The sequence below is a fragment of the Filicampus tigris genome, chromosome 9 (genome assembly GCF_054856515.1).
Source record: "Filicampus tigris isolate MCC_2025a chromosome 9, RoL_Ftig_1.0, whole genome shotgun sequence".
In the NCBI taxonomy this organism is placed as follows: Eukaryota; Metazoa; Chordata; class Actinopteri; order Syngnathiformes; family Syngnathidae; genus Filicampus; species Filicampus tigris.
The window spans coordinates 10,392,828-10,412,846 of NC_141225.1; the positions used below are offsets into that span (position 1 = coordinate 10,392,828).

The following is a 20,019-nucleotide window of genomic DNA, read 5'->3' on the forward strand; positions in this document are numbered from 1 at the left end:
TGGTTCAAGTACAGCATTAAATTTACTTTGGTGCACCTTTTGTTCTGGTAAAACTGCCAGGTGGAATTGCAAAGGGCTACAGGGGAAGTCTACGGATGAGGATTAGGGCCAGTGGGGGAAAAAATAGTTTGGCAAGATTCTCACTTTTATCTCAGAATTCTGACTTTAAAGTCAGAATTGTTCTTTAAAGTGAGAATTCTGACTTTAAAGTGAGAACTCTGACTTTATTCTCAGAATCCTGACTTTATTCTCTGAAAGTCAGAATTCCCACTTTAAAGTCAAAATTTTGAGAATTAAATCAGAATTCTGACTTTAAAGTGAGAATTCTGACTTTAATTGTGAGAATAAAGTCAGAATTCCCACTTTAAAGTCAGAATTTTGAGAATTAAGTCAGAATTCTGACTTCAAAGTGAGAATTCTCACTTTAATTGTGAGAATAGAGTCAGAATTATGACTTTAAAGTCTGAATTCTGACATCAAAGTCAGAATTCTGAGAATAAAGTGAGAATCTTACCACCCTTATTTTTTTCCCCCACTGGCCCTAATCCTCTTCCGTAGAAGTCAATCCAAAAATATTCTTTGCATTAATTCTATACGCCTTCACTAGTCCAAACATGGCATTCTGATTAATATTGTATACTTAATTTTAAGTACATGACCTATTGTACTCCCCACACTGCTCTTCTAATAATATTCCATTCGCGCTATTTAGATTTAGTTTTTAGTGACGCCGGTTGAAATGTCAGTAATTTTGACAAGGTGGCATGGGGAACGCCTCAACATTTCAGCCAGTACGGCCTGAAAAACTGAACCTTGTCAGCCATACCGTGACATCACCCGAAAATATTCAACATAAAGGAAAAAAAAACCTTTCAACAAAAAAAACGCAACCCATTATCCAATTTTCTAAATTAATTATAGGCAGTACTCAGGTTGAAGTGGCCATTCCAACCAGTCTCAGCATTTAGACGTCACTTCTCCGACACGTTGCTAATGTCGACTGTGCAGTGGTTGAATAACAGAAGGCACGCTCAGTTATCACCATACAAACTGGTTTTCCATGATTTTGTTTTATATTTATGGCCTACAATTGTATTCCAATTCATATGTTTACTCCAATTACGAGTTTATTACTGCTTTAGAGAATGTTAGTGATATGACAATGACTCGTTCTGATTTACATACAAATTCGCCGTAAAACAGACTCCATATAAATTTCATGTGACGGCCGCCCTCTAGTGGTCAATGCCATGAACCTCATCTTCCGTCATACCAGGAAATGGAAACGTTTTTTCCTTAACATGCTAAACAAAGACACATTAAAACACATTTTAATCAGTTGTTTTATAGTACAATCTCTCATATAGATCGAATACAGGATGTAACGACCCCTTGCATGAGTTCCACCATTCAGTTGCAGTGCCATTTGCGATTATTTATGCCTTTTCTCTCGACGTCTCTTGCGCATTTTGAATGCAAAACACATCTGCATATAACACCCAGCTGACTCTTTACATTGTAAAAATAAATACATCATTGTGAAACCAACTGGAGTCATTGTATTGTACGCAACAATAGACCGTGGCAAGCTCGAGCATGTTCTATTTAAGGCAAATGACAAGGGGAAGCCTTTAAATGTATATACAGTACACTAAAGTATTATAAATTAATCACTTTTTTTTTTTCCTTCGCATTCCACACTCAACCAGTTCACCTGGCTGTCAACTGCAGCGGCTGGGCTGCGGTTATTCATTCCAAAACAACACCTTAAAAAAAAAAAAAAAAAAAAAAAAATTATCACAATTCAGCGGAACCTCAAAGATGAACGTGAGTTTGACAAACATGTTGTGGTAAATGTGCCTCAAAAGTCCAAAGTAACTATTTGTGAAAACGCCACAAAGGGTAGAAGTAATGCTAACCACAGAACTAGAAATGTAACTTTCACGATATAGGGATGTGGCTGTCTGCTTACTACATTACATACACAAATTAAGGCCATTGTTATTACATTATGAATCATTTGATTCCAATTATGTTTTTTGTCTAATGCCTAGCACAAAAAGCTTACCATCAAACAGCATACTTTAATCGTGTGCATATTTTTCTGTACTTTCCATTTCACCACCAACAATGGATCGCAAAAGGGTCTGGCTGCCACACCACACAGATGCTAATGTAAATAGCAAAGTGGCTCATGACAAACAGTGAAGGTGGGCTGACTTTTGTGCTTAAAGGCCACACTTGAGTTTTAAAAGGAAGTGATTGCCGACATCAGTTATAGATGGTGTATTTAAAAAAATAAGAAAATAAAAAAATCTTGAATTCGGAAGTTTTCTTTTTGATAAAACTCCATCCATCCATTTGTATTTGTCTTTCAGCGTTTGTATTTGTACGTGTTCCCTTTTGGAGGTTCCGCCGCATGTAAGGAAAAAAAACAACAACAACATGTATATTTTGTATGAAAATGAAGATGTCACTGTGCAGTCTCAGTTCATCATGTGGTGGGGGTGTATTTGTCTCTATGGTTACGGATGTGCATGTGTGTCATCTCCATTTCCACTTTGTAACTCCAGCAAGGAATTAAAAAAAAAAAAAAAAAGGCTTAAGAAGGGTGAGAGGCAACCGGTCCTTTCACTGATATTGTCGGTAGTCTCCAAAGGGGGCGGCGGGCATGGGGGCGGGGGCTGGCTCCTCTGCAAACTGCGGACCTGAAACACAAACACACACACACCGAAATCAAGTTTGTTGTCTATATTGTAATTACAGGGATGTTAGTCATAAATCAAGCCTACAAAACGAACCCTTGGGAAGCATAAATGTTCAAAACAAATTGGTGAGCTTGTATGCATGTTGTCTGGTCATCTACTGTTTTGTTTTTTTTTCTTTTTTTATGTGCTGGCTGGGAGAAAATTGTAGTTTTAAAATAAAAAATAAAAATTAACATACATATGTAAAGAATAAGTTTAAAAAAATGAAATTAAAAAAATATAGTAGACTATAAGCATTTTAAATATTCCGAAAATATTTTTTTCTTCAGAATAAAAGTCATAAGGCTGTACTAGTGTTGTTACGATACCAAAATTTTGACTTCGATACTATACATGCATAAAATACCTCGATACCGGTACTTCGACAAAAATCTAAACCCAGCAAAAGCATCAACATTAAAACTGACAAAAGAACTTCACATTTTAAAAAATGTGTTATTAATTCAAAATATTGGTGATATGCGTGATTAAAAAAACAAAAAACATTTTAAACACGGTTAAACACTTGAACATTTGCACACGTGGGGGTGTGAGATAAAAATATTTCAGTTTCTTTCTACACTTGATTATTTATATTTTATAGACGACATGCAAATTAAACTTTAAGAAAACTAGTTCCCTTTTTTTTTTTTTTTTTTAAACATCACTGGTAGAAAATGTGAACAGAGGTTTATAGAGCCATTAGTGTGACATCTACTGTAATGCAGTATTGAGCAGGTCAGGATCATTTTCATGGCCAGACATGCAGCTGCATAGTTTCTATGCTTTTTGGACACAGAATTCTGATTTTAAGAACGATATATTTTTTTTAAAATAATGAGATCAGTGCCTATATTTCTACAAGCATAATATACACGTCAATGTATGTACATTCATATATACGTTGCCTGTTACTTGCCTGTAGGGAATTGCGACGAGGCAAACCTAGACAGCATGATCCCGGCGCCCTCTATCAAGGCGAGCAGGATGCCCCCCATAGCCGCAGAGCCCACCATGGCAACGGGTCCATCTGCAAAGAGGGTCAGTTACTGGCTCCGCCGCATGATATGTTGAAGCCAACGTGGGCGGAATCTTTTCAAAAGCGTTTGTGCACTGACTTCTGGCGGCGAGGATGGCTCCCGTCATGGCGCCGCTTGTGATGGAGTTCCAGGGGTCCTCCTTCCCGCGCACCTTCACCAGGCCGCAGTCAATCATGGAGAAGAGGCCTCCCCAAACTGCAAAGCTACCTTAAAAACGCCAGAGAGACAACGGTTATAGATGGGAAGAGCATCATGCCAATTTAAATAAATAAATAAATAAATAAATAAATAATTACAAACGGACCTCCAAGCTGTGGCGCTCTGGTCTTGATAGCAGTCATGCTGCCTTTCATTCTGTGATTCATTCCCTGCAAAACAGTGCCAATAAATAAACGGGTCTGGAATGAGAAACTTTAAGGCCACATATCATCAATATATTGACTTTTTAATGGACTCTGTCTGTGGTAGGGCTCAGCTGAACAAACCAACCAAAACAAAACAGAAACTAAAAAAAAATTAACAATAACCTGTTTCCCCAATAATCACTACAAAAAACCAAATGAAAAAAAAACTAACAACAAATAATTTTCCGATTTTGTGTGCACATATGGAAAATGGAACAAAAAACAGGTAATGGGTGATGGGTGATTTGGATGTTTTATTCAATCTGGATATTTTCATCTGCCGCAATTTGCGTGAACTGGAAGGAAATTTGAACCGAAAGGGAGCTTTGGTCCCGCCCCTCCAGTTCATTTATTTCGATTGAGACTCGGGCGCTTAAGCACACTTTAAAAAAAACTCATTACTCAATGAATTTTTAGGCGATTTTCCTGCATTTAATTTTGTTGCAAATGTCAATGCCTGGCTACAATACATAAAAAAATGAGTGTTCCTGTCTCAAAAAACGTTACTTTTAAGAAAACATTTGGGATTTTCTGGTTGTTAAACATCTTCCTCTCAATAGGCGATGAGGAAACCGCTTAAAAGTTATGAAAAATATTGGGGTGATTGTTCTGATCATTTCAGAGGTTGAGGTAGGCATAACTATATATGTCCACATGAATTTTAGTGACAACTGTTCACAGTTTTCTGATATTATGTTAATCTTTATCATTATAACTGTTGGTTAACCTTTTTAAACTGCTCTGTCTTGTTGTCTTCCCCATAGAGATAAATTACCACTCGGGGGAGCCTCGGCATCTTGAACTGTCGTTTGGTTCCGATAAATTCATCATTGAATTATATACCGATTTTGACAGGGATAGGTTTGTTAGAAACGTCGGAAATGCAGTTAAGATATCAGACACGTCGGTAATTTTATAACTGGGACTTTGTAACGTGTCATTGGGGTATTTTAATGAAAGCATGTAAAAGTCAAGTTCTTAAGACTGCTCGGAACCCTTTTAAATCATGAAGATTTAATAATCAGTTTAAGAACAATTAACTAGAGTGAAGAGCACTTTTTGAGACATTATATCCCCCCAAAGCAATGTCTATGAAAGCTCATGTGATGATGTCGATTATTTCTATGTAACAACCATATGAAAGTCATCGTGAAATTCCATTGTGCAGTGTTGTGAGTGGTCTTACCGAAGGTGCGTTCCTGAAGCCTTTTACTGCTTGGAATATTCCACCACCAATGGCCCCCATGGTGAACGCACCCCCGCAGTCGTCCACAATCCTCCAGGGACTGAAAACATTTAAAAAGAATTTCCTTTCCATGTACAGTAAACCATCGTAGATTCCATAGGGCTGCAACAATTATTCAAATAACTCAAATCATTTGATTAACAAATAAAAGTATTTGCATGAAAGCTAATCAGAGATCATTTTTCCACATTGACTAATTTTACTACAGGCGCATGCACCACTCGTCACTGGGGATGTAACGATTCACCTAACCCCCGATTACATTCGATTTTCAGTTCCCGATTTTCAATTCGATTCGATTCTTAAAAAATTGCTACCATGCTTGTCATCCACAAATGCAATACGCAATGATGTTTGGCGCAAAAGCATAATTTGATCTACACATTCAAAATGTGCTATGCATCTAGAATGAAAAATCGTTTACAGACATCATTTTCTAGATGAATCTAATCAACTCGATTTTCAATTAATCGCAGCAAATCGATTTTTACATCAATTTTCGATTAATCGTTACATCCCTACTCGTCACCCATTTCACACTGGACATGATGTGTAACGTGTATCACAACAGCACATCTGCAAATCGCCAACGCAGAAAGTAATGTATCGATGTTGCTTATTAATTTAATATAGCCTACACCGCTAGTTAGAAGGCATAGTGCTCTTACATGTGGTCAAGGATAAAGACGTCGCTGCTTTATTGCCCTAACGTTTAGTAAACAAACATGTAATAAGGACACTCGTACAAGAGCTGCCAATGTCCACAACTCACTCAACAAGTTAGCCAGTTGTTAACATTCAATGAAGCCCATGTCACTCACCAAGCTTCTAAAGCCATATACACTTATGTCACAGATACTAAAGGCTGGAACGTGCGGATGGTGACCACAAGTGGACAAACATAAAACTTGCACTTCACGCATATGTTATTGTGTTTACTACTGCAAGCTACATCTTATCCAAATACTCACTTACTTGATTCAAAAACTATTCTATGGCTGCAGCCCTAATTCACGAATTCATCTACTTGCAATTTATTTTGTAGAGTATACTGTAACTAAAACTATTTGTTGAAAACACATTATATTCATGCTTATCTGAATCTATGCCACAAATGCATGTATACAGGCACTTCCGATGTATTTTTTCGAAATCAAATCGTTTGTAGGCCATTTCATTTTTTAGATGCAATATGAGTTTGAAATGTTAACCATGTGTTTTCAGAACTTCATTTGGAGTATATTTAGGGTTTCAACTCTTAGTATGGATTAGAAGAATATTACGTTTGCATTCAAGGATCATGTGTGCATAGCAAAGTGGCTAAATTGCAATATGTGATGTAATTGAGCAAGGCTTGTGACTTGCTTGACATTGAGTAGGAACTCAACTTGACTTATTGGGGACATGCATGAAACTTTAAAGTTTAGACTTGAACGTGCACAGAAGTGACTTGTCCCCACCTCAATTGAATAGTCATTAAAACGTTACTGACACATTTTGTCATGTTGTGCAATCAGGTATCCCCGCGTCGCAGGTAGTTAGCTTCTCAAATAGCTACAGCTAATACGTCCTCCACTGGACATCAATATAAGCGCTCAATGTGTCACATTCGTTGTTTTTCCGTTTGTGACAAAACAGTGAGCGAAATGAGCGAAAAATGACGTGATGACATCTTGGTGTGTACAGGAAGGGGGGCAAGTCCGCAAGGTCACTACAACGTGCTTTTAGCCACGATGTCATGTGGCTATCGCAATGTAACGTCATTTTAGCTAACGGTGGTGAACTAGACGGTTTCTGCTGAGTCTCGTAGGTGGGAAAAATAAATCAAACAAACTCGTTCGAATGACGTCCTACGCTATCCTACGCTTGAGGGGAAAAAAATAATCAATTTATTTTCCAAAGGACTCACCATGGCTCTCTGGCATATTCCTCCATTTTGTTCTTCTGCAGTTCCCTCCTGTGCCGGAGCCGGAGTGTGACGACAATGTGACGTAATGACGCAATGTTACGCGTTTAAAGGCGCCTCCAGGTGCATCAACAATGGTGGGAAAATGAACAATCACCAAACTCACAGTGAGGAAAAATTGATCCAATTTGCTCCATAATTCATAAAAATAAATATAATACGCTTCATTAACCCTGAAGTTAGTTAGTATTTTAGAGGTGTTTTAAATGTGGCCATCATTTTGTTTCTCATTAAAAATATAGTATTTCCCATTGAAAACAACCATTTTAATCAGATCAACCAAAAGTGATGTACAGTCATTGAAATTATATCATTAATGGCACAATGAATCTCTCTCTCTCTTGGTGACCCCTCCGTGGTGAGGATGGTGGTCGTGTTCAAGGTTTGAGTGAGTACAGAGTGGACTGGAGACTCTGATACTGGCCTTGAATTTCCTTGGAAGGTTGGCTCGAGGTCCGCACAACAGTTTGCTTCAAAGGGAAATACTCCTGAGGCGATCGGACTCCAGGTTTGGCTGTCCTTAGCTTGTGTCTCCCACGTGTTTATGTTGGTGTTGCTATTCTTCAGTTAAGCATCAAAATCCATCCGTTTTTAGCCATCCGAGCGAACTCATATTCCACAAACACAATATTAATCAGAATGCCTTGTTTCAACTAGTGGGCCTGCATAGAACATATTCTTGAAAATGAATGTTTGGGTTGTCTTCCGCTTATTATTACTGGCAGATCATTTGTTCAAAATACTGCACAAAATGTCCCTTTATATAATGTGTTTAAATAACACAAATATACTCAAAATGTAATTATGAACACTATTTTTTATCGTTGCTGTTATTATTACTATAACTATATTTGCATGTCATTTAATACAGTATTTTCTTTTTATTATTTCCCCTATATGTGATTAAATATATGTCTTCATTTAAATCAGAAAGAAATGGATGTGTAGTATTGTATTTTCCTACCTCTTTGTTGACTACACGTGTTAAATGACAAGATTTACGAATATGAATCAAGCGAGTTATTGCAAGCAATCCTTTTAGACATGTTCAAAAAAAAGAAGGGTAAAAGGACATTTGAATCGACACAATCATTAAGAAACATTTTTAAGAAATGACCACATGAACCCACGTTTTTGTGTGTGCATATTTTCGACTGCACACGGCACACAGACTCCCCGTTAAAGTTAAACGCTTTATGTTTTCATTCCTTCCCAATCTATCATTGCCGCTGTTCAGAGCAGCAGCACACAGCGCACAGCAGACAGCAGACAGAGAGCAGCGACAGACTGGCCAGCAGCTTGCTATTAGGAACCACAAAGGAATGAATTACAGCCTGAGCCTCCATAGAAGAAATGACCAAATATAGACATTTGGTGAGACGTAAACTGGCCTTCTGCTGCTGTTCTTCTTGTCTCCAAACTAGACAGCTTCCACCCTGTTCCCTTCAGCAAACCAACATCGATGTAATAATACTAGAACAGGGCCCTTCAGACTTGGTGGCGGTAATGAAGTAAAGATGACGTATAGCAAGCATATTTTGGACGAGTGGAATTTCCTAAGAAAGTGTGAAAAAAAGTGCAGTCACCGAGCCAAAATACTAATGAAATTAATATGTTGAAACAAAAGCACATAGCCTATCTCCAGTTTTTTTTAGTCATGTGATTTTTTTTTTTAACTGTTCCTCAAAAACGTTCTGACACATTGAATTGTTTTCTTTTCATTCAAAGACAAACATTAAAAACACGTATTTGTATTTTAAAATTTGGAAACATTTTTTATTTTCTTGTCTTTTTATGCAAAAATATCACAGCAATCTGATTGGACGTCTAGTAAGTGCCATCAGGAACTGGCATCACATAATAGCTATTATCAGTTAAGCAAATCTATGTTAGATTTTAACATTTCTGAAATCTTGGTATTGATTTCTTTTTTGTAGCCCAAAATTTTCTGGGACATTGAATTTTTTTTTAATTGAGTATTTTTTGCTAAAATTTTCAGAAGCTTTTTAAACTATATTCTGAAACAACTTCAATTTTCCTAGATTAGAAAGATTTACTGAAACACTGTCTTTTTTTTGTTGGATACCATCCAAAATAGTTTGAAAACAGTTTCCAGTGTTTTATTTATTCTGTAATTTAAATTTAGATATTTAAAAAAACGTTTCAGATTTTTTTCAATTGTTTTAATTACATACCCACATATTTTCTTTTTAAAAACAATTATCCCAAATATTTGGGAGAGACTTTCCCTGCTAATATTTATTTCCAAAAATTAGCATTTTTTCCCCCTTATATCCTTTTTTAAATACAAAATTATTTTTAAATCTCGTTTTTTCATCTTCTTGTCTTAAATTGTTTTGAATCATTCAAAAAACATTTTCTTTCCAAAATCATCTGACGCATTAATAATATCTTAGGCTAAAATTAGGCTAGCTCAGTTTCTTTGATTAAAAAAAATTTGAATACTAAACAAAATGGTGCTGATAACACAATTGATCAGAAAATGTTGAATTATTAAATAACAGCTGTCAATAATGAAACAAATAAACAATAAATTGCTTATGTGAGTCAACAGCAACATAGCAAAGCGTTTTATTGAAGACGTACAGGCTCTGTAAGAAAGGCGTGTCATCGCAAAATGAAAAAAAATCTACATTACAGAAAGAGGAAGTGCCATGACGTCATTGAAGAAAAGACGTTCACTCAAAAATTATCAACAGGAAGCTTGATATCAGCCTTAAAAACACATACTGTAGCTATATTACATGAAAGTTACATACGATTATCAATTACGCTAGCTAGAATGATTCTGTACAACATTTATGGATTTGTACTTCCTGATAATTATTGCCAAGCTAAAACTCCTTAGTGGCGCTTTTCCAAATCAACTTTGCCTGAGATTTGTTGACATGAGACGTACAGTCCTTGATGTTATTTTTCCCGTAGCCACGTTACAATGTTTTCTTGAAGTGAGGCCATCGTGTTGGTTTTATTCCCTGATACTTTCATCCCAGTTCGGACAGAATGACTGACCGTGGTTCAAACGACTAAAGTAGGGTACACACATGCCAACAATCAGGCCAAATTTGATCACTCTTCCCCAATCTTGATTAAAGTCAGCAAAGGCCCGATTATCGGAATTCTCTAAAAGATTACCTTGAGGGATTATACTGTGGTGTGAGGTGTGTAAAGAGGGATTTTTATTCCCTGATTTGTTGAGAAAAAGTTCAGGGTCAACAATTGTAATTGTTGAAAGCGGGGTACACACATACTGAAAATCGGGCAAAATCTGACCATTTTCCTTAGCCGCAAATCAAAGTCAGCAAAGGCCCGATTATTGGATGCCTCTAAAAGATTGCCCTCAGAAATCATTTTATGGTGTGGGGTGTGTTAAGAGGGATTTTTTTTGCCTCAATCTACTCAGAAAAAGGTCCAGGTAGACAATCGTGAGTGTTTAAAGCAGGGTACACACAAAACGATAATTGAGCCAAACTTGAGAATTTTTACACCCTTTGCATCAAAGTAAGCAAAGGCCTCATTATTGGATGTCTCAGACAGATCATCCTATCCGATTATCCCGTGATGTAGGGTGTTAAGAGTATTCTTTTTTCTCATAGATCTGCTTTGGGAAACCATCGGGTCGACAATCGTAAATGTTGAACTTGTTCAATATGTACGATGGCAAATAGTATGCGTGTGTTGTGTATTCAACGCAGAGTTGGGCCATGGACTCCGGAATTTTCACGCAAAAAAAAAAAATGTAGGTCAACTTAGAGCTAGCCTAGCTTCTTCTATTTACTTTCTTTCTTCTACTTCTACTCTTTCTCCACCATACTGCCTCTCACAGTTCAGTCTTGGTACTACGACAGACATCCAGTTTGGGGGTGGAGACTTATGATTGATATGTTTAAGTGTGTGGAGCTGTGTGCTTTGTCGATCACTTTGAGTACACCACACACAAAACTTGCAGAAATAGACGTTTTTTTGCTTCATCACGTGTGTGGTTTGTATGTGTATACACCGCTTTCACCATTTTATCAGGCGCTTGCAGTCTTTCGTGAGACAATATGGTGTATAATGGACTTCATGTAGTATTAGTGCAAATAACAAATGACCACCAAAGAGCGATATGAATCCATGACTGCAAAATGGACGACTGGCAGAGATCACCGTGGCGCCCGTTCTTCACAAGGGTCCTTTTGGTCCAGCATTCCGTGGGAAGTACTCAGGGTAAAAGGGCGTCCTCATCGTCAAAAAGGTCATTCCCGCAAGATGGCCCCTACGCGCGAGGGGAGGGCTTGTCTCCTTGCGGACAGATGTCCATTCGACCGTGTTCTTATTTTCCAAATGCCAATGGGAAAACTCACTGGAGCCACTTTGGTACAGGCACCTGTTGGGAGGGAAGACCAAAACATGTAAATGGACTCTGGGATGTGGAAATCAATAGTGTTCCAGTGTGGCTATATCGCAGAAATGTGCATTTTCTAGTCACAACTTTGCATTGACATGTAAAGATTGAAATGGATGAACCAGTAATCAGGGCGTTTTTGGCATATCGTCCAATCGGACAATTTACAGATAACTTCTGACATGTCCGTCAGCTGCCGTCGCTGGACTATAACACTCTGGAGTAGTGAAATGTCCGGCCAATTAGGCAATACAGTCTTTACATGTCCGTGTGGGTCCAAGAGTACAAAAATACACTGGTTATGGAAGAATATAGCAGTTAGCCTCGCTAGCATTGGCTATTCCCATCGCCGTTAGTCATGTATGATTCATACCAGCGTGGCGGCGACGAACGAAGGTCGCGGTGTGAATTTCCATCTTTGTCGCCAAAATGTTTTATCCAAAAATCTGTATGCTCCACATTCCCTCCTTCTGCCAGCCAGCAGGCCCCCCGGGCGGATGTATGTATGGAAATACTTGGCTTGCTTGGTCCCTAATCATTTTTATACTTTATTAAGTTTAGAGTCGACAAAACAAAATGGAAACCGCTAGTTTTCGCAGTTAGCGCCCTTATATGCGCATGCGCGGTGGGGCATGCAACAGGTGTATGATTGGCTGCCCTGTATATCAAGGCCAAATCATTTCAAAACAACCCAAAACGTTTTTGGGTAGCATTTTCCTTGTCGTCTGTTTCACGTTTTGTGAACATAAAATGCAGTTACCTTTTTATTTTTCGGTTAACAATCTTTTTTTTTTTCACTCCTAATTTGCATTATTTCAATGGTTATTGCTAACTTCAATAGCGTTGGTTCACTGAACATTGGACGTACCTTCTTGAGTTGTTGGATGTTGCTCCCCCTGATGGAGGCGAGCAGCTGGTCCCTGGAGTTCTTTGCGCCACCTCGGCTCTTCCCGTCCACGCTCCTCCGCGACACTGGCGTCAAAGAGTTCCTCAAGGAGTCCACTTCCAGCATGAGAGGCGGAGGAGGTGGGGGCCCTCCCCCGGGTGGGGGCGGCGGCGGCGGCGGCGGCGGAGCAGCCCCGGTTCCCCTCTTGGGGCTCAGCTTGGGCGAAGGCATGGGCGAGGGCATGGGCGACGGTTTGGGGGACGCCTTTGGAGAGCTCCATGCGGTGGAATTTCTGGAATACAAAAATCATTTCTTGAGCTCAGTGATTGCAAATGAAAATTACAAAGCAAAATGAAAATTACAGCGGGGGACCACACAGCGACTACTGTTCCATTCCAAGTTTCCCACTGCATGATTTACAGAGATAATCATGTTGTCCATGGATGTGACGTTAATACAGACAAACTGTACAGGAAGCTCAGCTCCTCCCTCGGTTTCTCAGAAGAGCGGTAACAGTCATTCTTCACAGAGGATAAAGAATATATACCTGTGAGTTCCATAAATGCACCATTGTGGTTTGCTTTTCGCATTTCCCTATTCCGAGGATTTTTTTTTTTTTTTTCGGAAAAAAACTGTGTATTGTTTTTGTGCACCCTCCTATGGAATTTTGGTGGCAAAGTACTGTTGGAGCGGGCTGAGGAACTTCATTTGAACAAAATATCCCTTTCTTGAGGCATCAAAACATAATTAACAGTACAGTCTGCTTTTTGGGGGGCATAACTCCCAGTTTACGCTATTTGCTGTAGGGCCCGGTCCCTATCACTGCATTGGATCATACGATCCCCATTACACACCTCAGGGAGCCTCCGCCACCCGGCTTGGGCACCTCCAGAGTATCCTTCTTGTCGGTTCCATTTGCGGCTTGGGCCTGCTTCTGCTCCTGCAAGCGCCTCTGACGCTGGCGGTCCATGTTCCGACTCAGGATGTTGGTGGTGGTCATCCTGGGCCCGGCCAGCTCGAAGTGGTAGCCCAGTTTGAGCAGGGTGGTGTTCTCCTTCAGCACCTTGATCATCTCCATCTCCGTCTTGCCTCCGCAGATGTGCCGCTGGTTCTGGAAGCGCAGCTCGGTGAGGGTGGCGTTGTAGCGCAGCGCCTGGATGAGGGCCAGGATGCCCTTGCCGGTGAGATGGTTGGAGTCCAGGTTGATGCTGGTGACGGTGGCGTTGTGGCGCAGCGTGCCGGCGACGGCGTACGCCACGTGGTCGTCGGCGCGGCAGTTGGCCAGCGCCACCTTCCTGACGTGGGTGTTGCGGCGCAGCGCCTCGGCCAGCTCCATGAGCGTCTTTGTCTTGATCACCTCCGAGTTGTTGACGTTGAGCTCCACCAAGGATGGGTCGTCGCCTCGGACCTGCTCCAGGAGCTCGTCGAACATGCCGGCGTCTTCGTCGGCGGCGTCTTCCTCCTTCGTTTTGGCGGTCGGGGCCACGCAGTTGCCGAGTTTTTCTCGGTTGTCCGCTTTGTCCTCTTCTGCTTTCTTCTCCGCCGGGGGATCGCTGTGGTTGAGCAGTTCTTCGGCTCTTGTTCCGTCCTCCTTCTCAGAGACTTGCCGTTGCACTCCGCGAGCCGCCTTCTTTTCCTTATCTTCATCCTGAGGCTTCTTCTCCTCGGGAGTCGAGTTCTCCTGCGATTTGCTCTGCTTCTCCAGCATTCTGGAGACCAGTCCCTGCGTCCTGAAGCTGTCGGATCGCCGCAACCGCTCCCTGCCGCCTTCCTTCTCGCTCTTCTCCCGTAGCCTGGAGATAATGTCCTTCGTCTTGGTGTCATCCCTCCTCCTGCAGTCGTCCCTACGGGTGTCGTCCTTCTTCTTCTCCTGCAGCTTGGAGATCACGTCCCTTGTTTTGCTCTCGCGGTTCTCCCTCCTGTCTGTCATCCTGCTGTCCTCACATGCCGTTTTCTCCTTGCAACCATCCTTTAGGTCCCCGGAGAGCTGACTTTGCTCCTCCTTTGAGGATTCTGGTAGTTTTCCGTTGCCGTCTTTGGCCTCCTTTTCTCCTCGTCTTTGGACTTCGGTGGTGTCGTTGCCCTCCTTGCTCAGGCCTGTTTTTCTCGGGTAATCGTGCTTTCCGATTTCCTTCTTGGGTTCAGCCTGTGAGAAGGAACAAATATGAGCGTGTTCAAGCCACAGTTCAACCAGACCGTGTAAAATCATGCAAGCCAAGCCTAAGTGGAGTTCACACGCACCGATTTTTGACATTTTGACCGATTTTTGGAACATGAGGGGCTCCACACATGACGAGGATTTTTCATTTATTTATTTTAATCTGTTCTTACTGCTCGTATCACGTGTAGTGTACCCTAGATCAGTGTTTTTCAAACTCTAGATATTGTCAGGGGTGCCTGTGCGGTCTAGCGCCTGACAGCTAGCGTAATCATGTCTTTTCGATGGTGTAGTACTCTTACATACCAGCAGGTGGCAGCAGCAGGAAGCTAATTGTCTTTTTTTTCGAGACAAGCGAATTCGTGACGCATGTTTATCCAAAGTATCAATATGAAACATTATAAAATACTTTTTTATTTGTGTTTATTTAATTCCTATTCAAGATGTTATAATATAACGTCATTCTCCAATGTTAAAAAATGCCTATATAAACAATATAACATTTATATTGTTGAAATAAGCTTTTTTTTTCTTCACGATTTCAGATGGTTGTTGTGCCTCGGGATTTTTTCAATGAAATAAATGTGCCTTGATTCAAAAAAGTTTGAAAAACACTGCTGTAGATGACCAACACATGTCACATACATGACCATACTTCCACTGACAATCACGAGTGTCTGACAGACATCTGTTGTAATACCAAGACTGATCTGTGAGAGGCACTATCATAGTACCTGGCATCCAAATTGCTGTAAAATAAAAAGAAGAAGAAATAGAAGAAGCTAGGCTAACGGTTAACATGGTTTTGTGACAATTGCAGCATCCGTGGCCCGGCCATACTTGATGTTCACCACACAAATAAAGATTTGCATTGAACAGGTTTAACATTTAAAATTGTTGGCCCTCTACCATTTTTCCAACCAAGCATACCGGGGGACAAATATCCTTTTTAACAAACACTGCCTCACAGGATATTCTTTCAGGATAATCCTTTACAGACAACTGATAACTGGGCCTTTGTTAACTTTGACTAACTAGAAGGAGGGGAAAAAACTCAAATTAGACTAGATTATTGTTATGGGTTTACTCCGCATTACAGTAAAGTAAACATTTACAATTGTTGACCTTAATGTTTTCAGAGCATTTTGGGGAGGGACTCTTCACGCATTCCAAACCAAAAAATAATCTCTCAGGATAATCTTCCAGACACAAAAAGTTCTGAGGGATCTTCTGCCTGATTCTTTTATCTTTAATGCTCGCTATGCTAATAGTAACTACCAGAAGACTTCAAATTCTCAGCTGAACTATTTAATGGATGCCAAAAAGATCGAGACACAGCTGTGGAGCCTTCGCTGCGAGATTGCGGAAGAAGTTCTAATCTTTCCAAAATGGTTACTATTCTTTATAGTTCTTTGGTGGCCCACCCACAGGGAGGTGACATCGCCCATGTGACGATGTGTGACTCTGCAATCTTAACTGATTCCAACTAGATGTGTGCCAAGGGTGTCATAGATAAGAAGATGCTGAGCCAGGAGGAAAGGTCACAACGACACAACGGCTAAACTCTAAAATCTATGTGGTCATATGTGCCAAAGAGCATCTAACATCTGCAGGATTTGCAAAATAATCGAATTGTAATTTCTTCCCCTCAATATTGTGATTTAATGTGATGTTTTTTTTCACGGTTCTCTTATCATGTATTTTTTAAACAAACACAAGCAATAATATAATTGTATCACAATAAACAATATTAGATGTATAATACATAAATGTTTTGGTTTTATTGGTTAGACAGTTGACTTACGCTAAAATAAAGGCAAATGAATCATGAATTAATATGAAAGTTACTTCAGTTAGAGGTACAGTATTAATTTACTAAACTTTGACTTGCAGTCTTTTAAGCGTTCACCACAACAACTTCGCAAAATTCTTCCAAACGTGTGGCATAAACGTAAATTAGAAAATCATAAATCAGATTACAACAAGAAATGCAAACAAGTCTGTGGCTTTATCACTTCAGCTTTTCACATTTCACAAAAACAATCATATGTAAACATGTGGATTGCACTTCACCTTTCCTGATTTTGATCAGAAGGGTGGAAGATGCTCAAATTTGGCCAATTGATTTGGCAGATCATTTTCCAAGCATAAGTGGGAGGGGAATAAATCACTCGTAACACACCCTACACCACAGCATAATCACGCAGGATAAACACCCCCAAAAATCAGGCCTTTCCTGACATAGATTGGAAAGACGGACAGATGCTCAAATCCGTTCTGATGATCTGTATTTGTATACCTCGCTTTGAGCAAACTCAGCTTCCGCGTCCCTTTATGACCGTCCGGCTCCTCATCCGTCTGCGACACGGCATGTGTGTTTATAGTGGCCATCTTCTGCTTCTTTTTTTTTTTAATGGCTCAGCATTGCCAAGTGTTTGATTTGCAATCCCCGCGGCGAAGAAGGCCAGCGGACGCATCCTTAAAAGGCAGTGAGAGTAGGAGCGATCAACCGAGGAATTCCACCAGGGCCCGGGATTAAGGAGTCGTATGCCCAGCTGAGTGCATAGAAACTTCTTGACAGTGGACCGCAGTGCTTCACCTCACATCAAATCAAAAGGACATTTAAAAAAATATATCAGCTCTCAAAAGGAGGCGTTTACTTGCGAGGAGTTGAATGTCAAATGTAATCAGGCCTCGGAGGGGTAAATAATATTTTTGGCGGCCCGTTGGGGATCTGATGGATCCAGCTGGCCTCTTGCTTCAATCCACCCTCACAAACAACATATGGACACACGCTCATTAGTTCTCAATGTTACATGCATCCTTCCATTTTCTGTAGGGTTTGTCATCGTTAGGGTCATGACGGAAGTGGAGCCTATCCCAGCTGACTTTTGACAAGCGAAGCGGGATCCACCCTTGACTGGCTGCCAGCCAAAATCACAGGACACATACAAAAAAAAAAATGTTGTTTTCTATAGTGCTTGTCCTCGTTAGGTTTGTGGGTGAGCTGGAATCTATCCAAGATTACTTTGGGTGAGGGATGTGTGGTACAACTTCAACTGGTTGCTAGCTAATCACAGCGCGCATACAGAAAAAACATTTACACTAACAATTCATGCCATTGAGGGTCTTTAATTCTGGCTGACTTTTGGTGAGATAAGTGGGATCCACCCCTGACTGGTCGCTAGTCAATCTGAGGGTACATATTGTCAAAGAACCATTCACATTCACACCAATAGACAATTTTGAGTCTCCAATTACAGCTGACGCTTGATGAGAGAAGTGGGGTACATCTTGGAGTGGTTGTCAGCCAATCACAGGGCACACACAGACAAGTGACCATTCACACAAACGTTCACACCAGAGTTATAATAGTTTGGGATTTTGGGGGATTTTTAGTTAGTTTTTATTTCGTCTTGACTTTTGCTTTTTAATTCAGTTAGTGTTAATTAGTGTTTAGAGAAAGTTTGTTTGAATTTTTTTTAGAAAATTCTTGATTTTGTTAGTTTTTATTAGTTTTAGGTTTTTCTTAACCCTTTCATGCACAGTCATGACAGTGGACAGCTATGAAAAATATATTTATATTTTAAATTATTACATCAAATCATAATTTTTCAAAATTTAGATTAATATAGGCGAAAGCAACTTTTAAATAGCTGTCCACTGTAGTGACCACTGTCCATGAAAGGGTTAAATATATGGAATATTTGTCGAGAGCAAGACAATCGAAAAAAGATCACTAAGTACCAGTACTGTTTAATAAAGTACAATTCTCAAACGTCTGTCTGACCTTACTTCTTCTACAATACCGAAATAAATGAAACCAGAAAGCTCATATCTGATATTAAATGCCAGAGATGAAACTGTAATTGTAGTCACTTTTATAACCATAAGATATAATTTTATGTTAGTTTTTTTTTTTTTTCAAGCGTATTAGTTTCTATTTGATTTTGTTAACGAAAATGATTTTTGTTTGTAGTTTTTTTCATTCGTTTTTGTGAACTACAATAAGCTCGAAGTCTGTTTGGAGTCTTCAATGCCGGATGACTTTTGGTGAGAGAAGTGGGATCCACCCTGAACTGGCTACCAGCCAATCACAGAAGACATTGACCCTCACACCTCTGGACAACTTCAAGTCTTCAATGAAATTAATTTAACACGAGTGTTTTCAGGATGTGGGGGCGAAAGCAGGCCTGTGAGGCAGGCATGCCAACCACTATTCACCGTGCTGTCAAATTTGACATGCAATAGCTGAAATAAGATCCAAAACAACAGGATTGTACCTGAAGCGGGTCCTCTTTGCGGCAGCTTTTTGCGTTCTGGTGGTTGCTTTTGCCTGTGGCGGGCTCGACTTGAAGGCTCACCTCGCTGTCCTCCGGGTTGATGTCGGGCACCTTCATCATGTCCTTCTCCAGCTCCTCCATCTCCTCCGGGGAGAGCGTGGACAGCAGGGTGTCCAGGTCCGGGTCCTCGCTCACCTGTCGCCCCATCCGGGTCAGGCCTCTCACCTTCCGTCTGGACATACTTAGACAAGACCTCGTTTGAAAATTAAAAAAAAAAAAATCAGGATATCAAGCAGCTTTGAGGCCAAAATACTCCCATACGTCTCAGAAAGAGCGAGGCGTGGATCCCGGTCGGATTCACATGCTTGCAAAGAGGGCGGCTGGTGACGGAGGGCTGCTGAGAGGCTGGGACATTCCTTGGAATCCTGGGAAAGTGCATGTCCATGTTTAGAGGACGGTGCGCTCCTTTAAAGGGAATGGGAAGGGCTGCAGTTATATACTGAGGTGCCAGATGAGTTAGTGTACACACAATTCCTCTCATTACACAACTGCTATTTTTGTTCATTCCGGATTTGGTTTACTTTGTTTTTTGGGGAGGGTGGAAAAGATCACTTCAACAGTTGGGAATGAGCAACGGCTATGACATGTATGCACAACAAATAATACAGTGGTGCTCTGAGATACAAATTTGAAAATTTAATTAGTTCCGTGACCAACTCGTATCTCAGAACTTTTGTCCCCCAAAACATCATTCGCTTTTGAAATGAACGGAACTGCCATGAACCCATTCAAACATCCCAAATAAAACCAACACAAATATTTGTTGTTTTTTATTAAGAAAAATATCACTCTACTTTACTTTATAAAAGTATACACAGTTA

The 20,019-nt window shown here is 40.3% G+C and overlaps 2 protein-coding genes across 4 annotated transcripts; both read right to left on the reverse strand.

The window, feature by feature from the left end:
* Nucleotides 1-1,315: 1,315 nt before the first annotated feature.
* timm17a (translocase of inner mitochondrial membrane 17 homolog A (yeast)) lies at nt 1,316-7,491 on the reverse strand. The gene is made up of 6 exons (XM_086041749.1): nt 7,347-7,491; nt 5,378-5,477; nt 4,092-4,155; nt 3,866-3,994; nt 3,667-3,777; nt 1,316-2,708 (listed from the first exon to the last, which is right to left on the reverse strand). Exons 1-6 carry the CDS (start codon nt 7,370-7,372, stop codon nt 2,632-2,634), a joined length of 507 nt encoding a protein of 168 aa, XP_085897875.1. The 5' UTR covers nt 7,373-7,491; the 3' UTR covers nt 1,316-2,631.
* A 2,467-nt stretch (nt 7,492-9,958) lies between these two features.
* lmod1b (leiomodin 1b (smooth muscle)) lies at nt 9,959-19,873 on the reverse strand. 3 transcript variants are annotated; one of them, XM_086042017.1, is made up of 5 exons: nt 19,500-19,873; nt 19,139-19,379; nt 13,552-14,843; nt 12,680-12,989; nt 9,959-11,793 (listed from the first exon to the last, which is right to left on the reverse strand). In XM_086042017.1, the coding sequence occupies exons 1-5, from the start codon at nt 19,550-19,552 to the stop codon at nt 11,767-11,769; spliced, it is 1,923 nt and encodes a 640-aa protein (XP_085898143.1). In that variant the 5' UTR covers nt 19,553-19,873; the 3' UTR covers nt 9,959-11,766. The 3 variants fall into 3 exon arrangements, with proteins under 3 accessions (XP_085898143.1, XP_085898142.1, XP_085898141.1); XM_086042016.1 differs by having other exon boundaries at nt 19,220-19,543; XM_086042015.1 differs by having other exon boundaries at nt 19,139-19,542.
* Between the last annotated feature and the right edge of the window lie 146 nt (nt 19,874-20,019).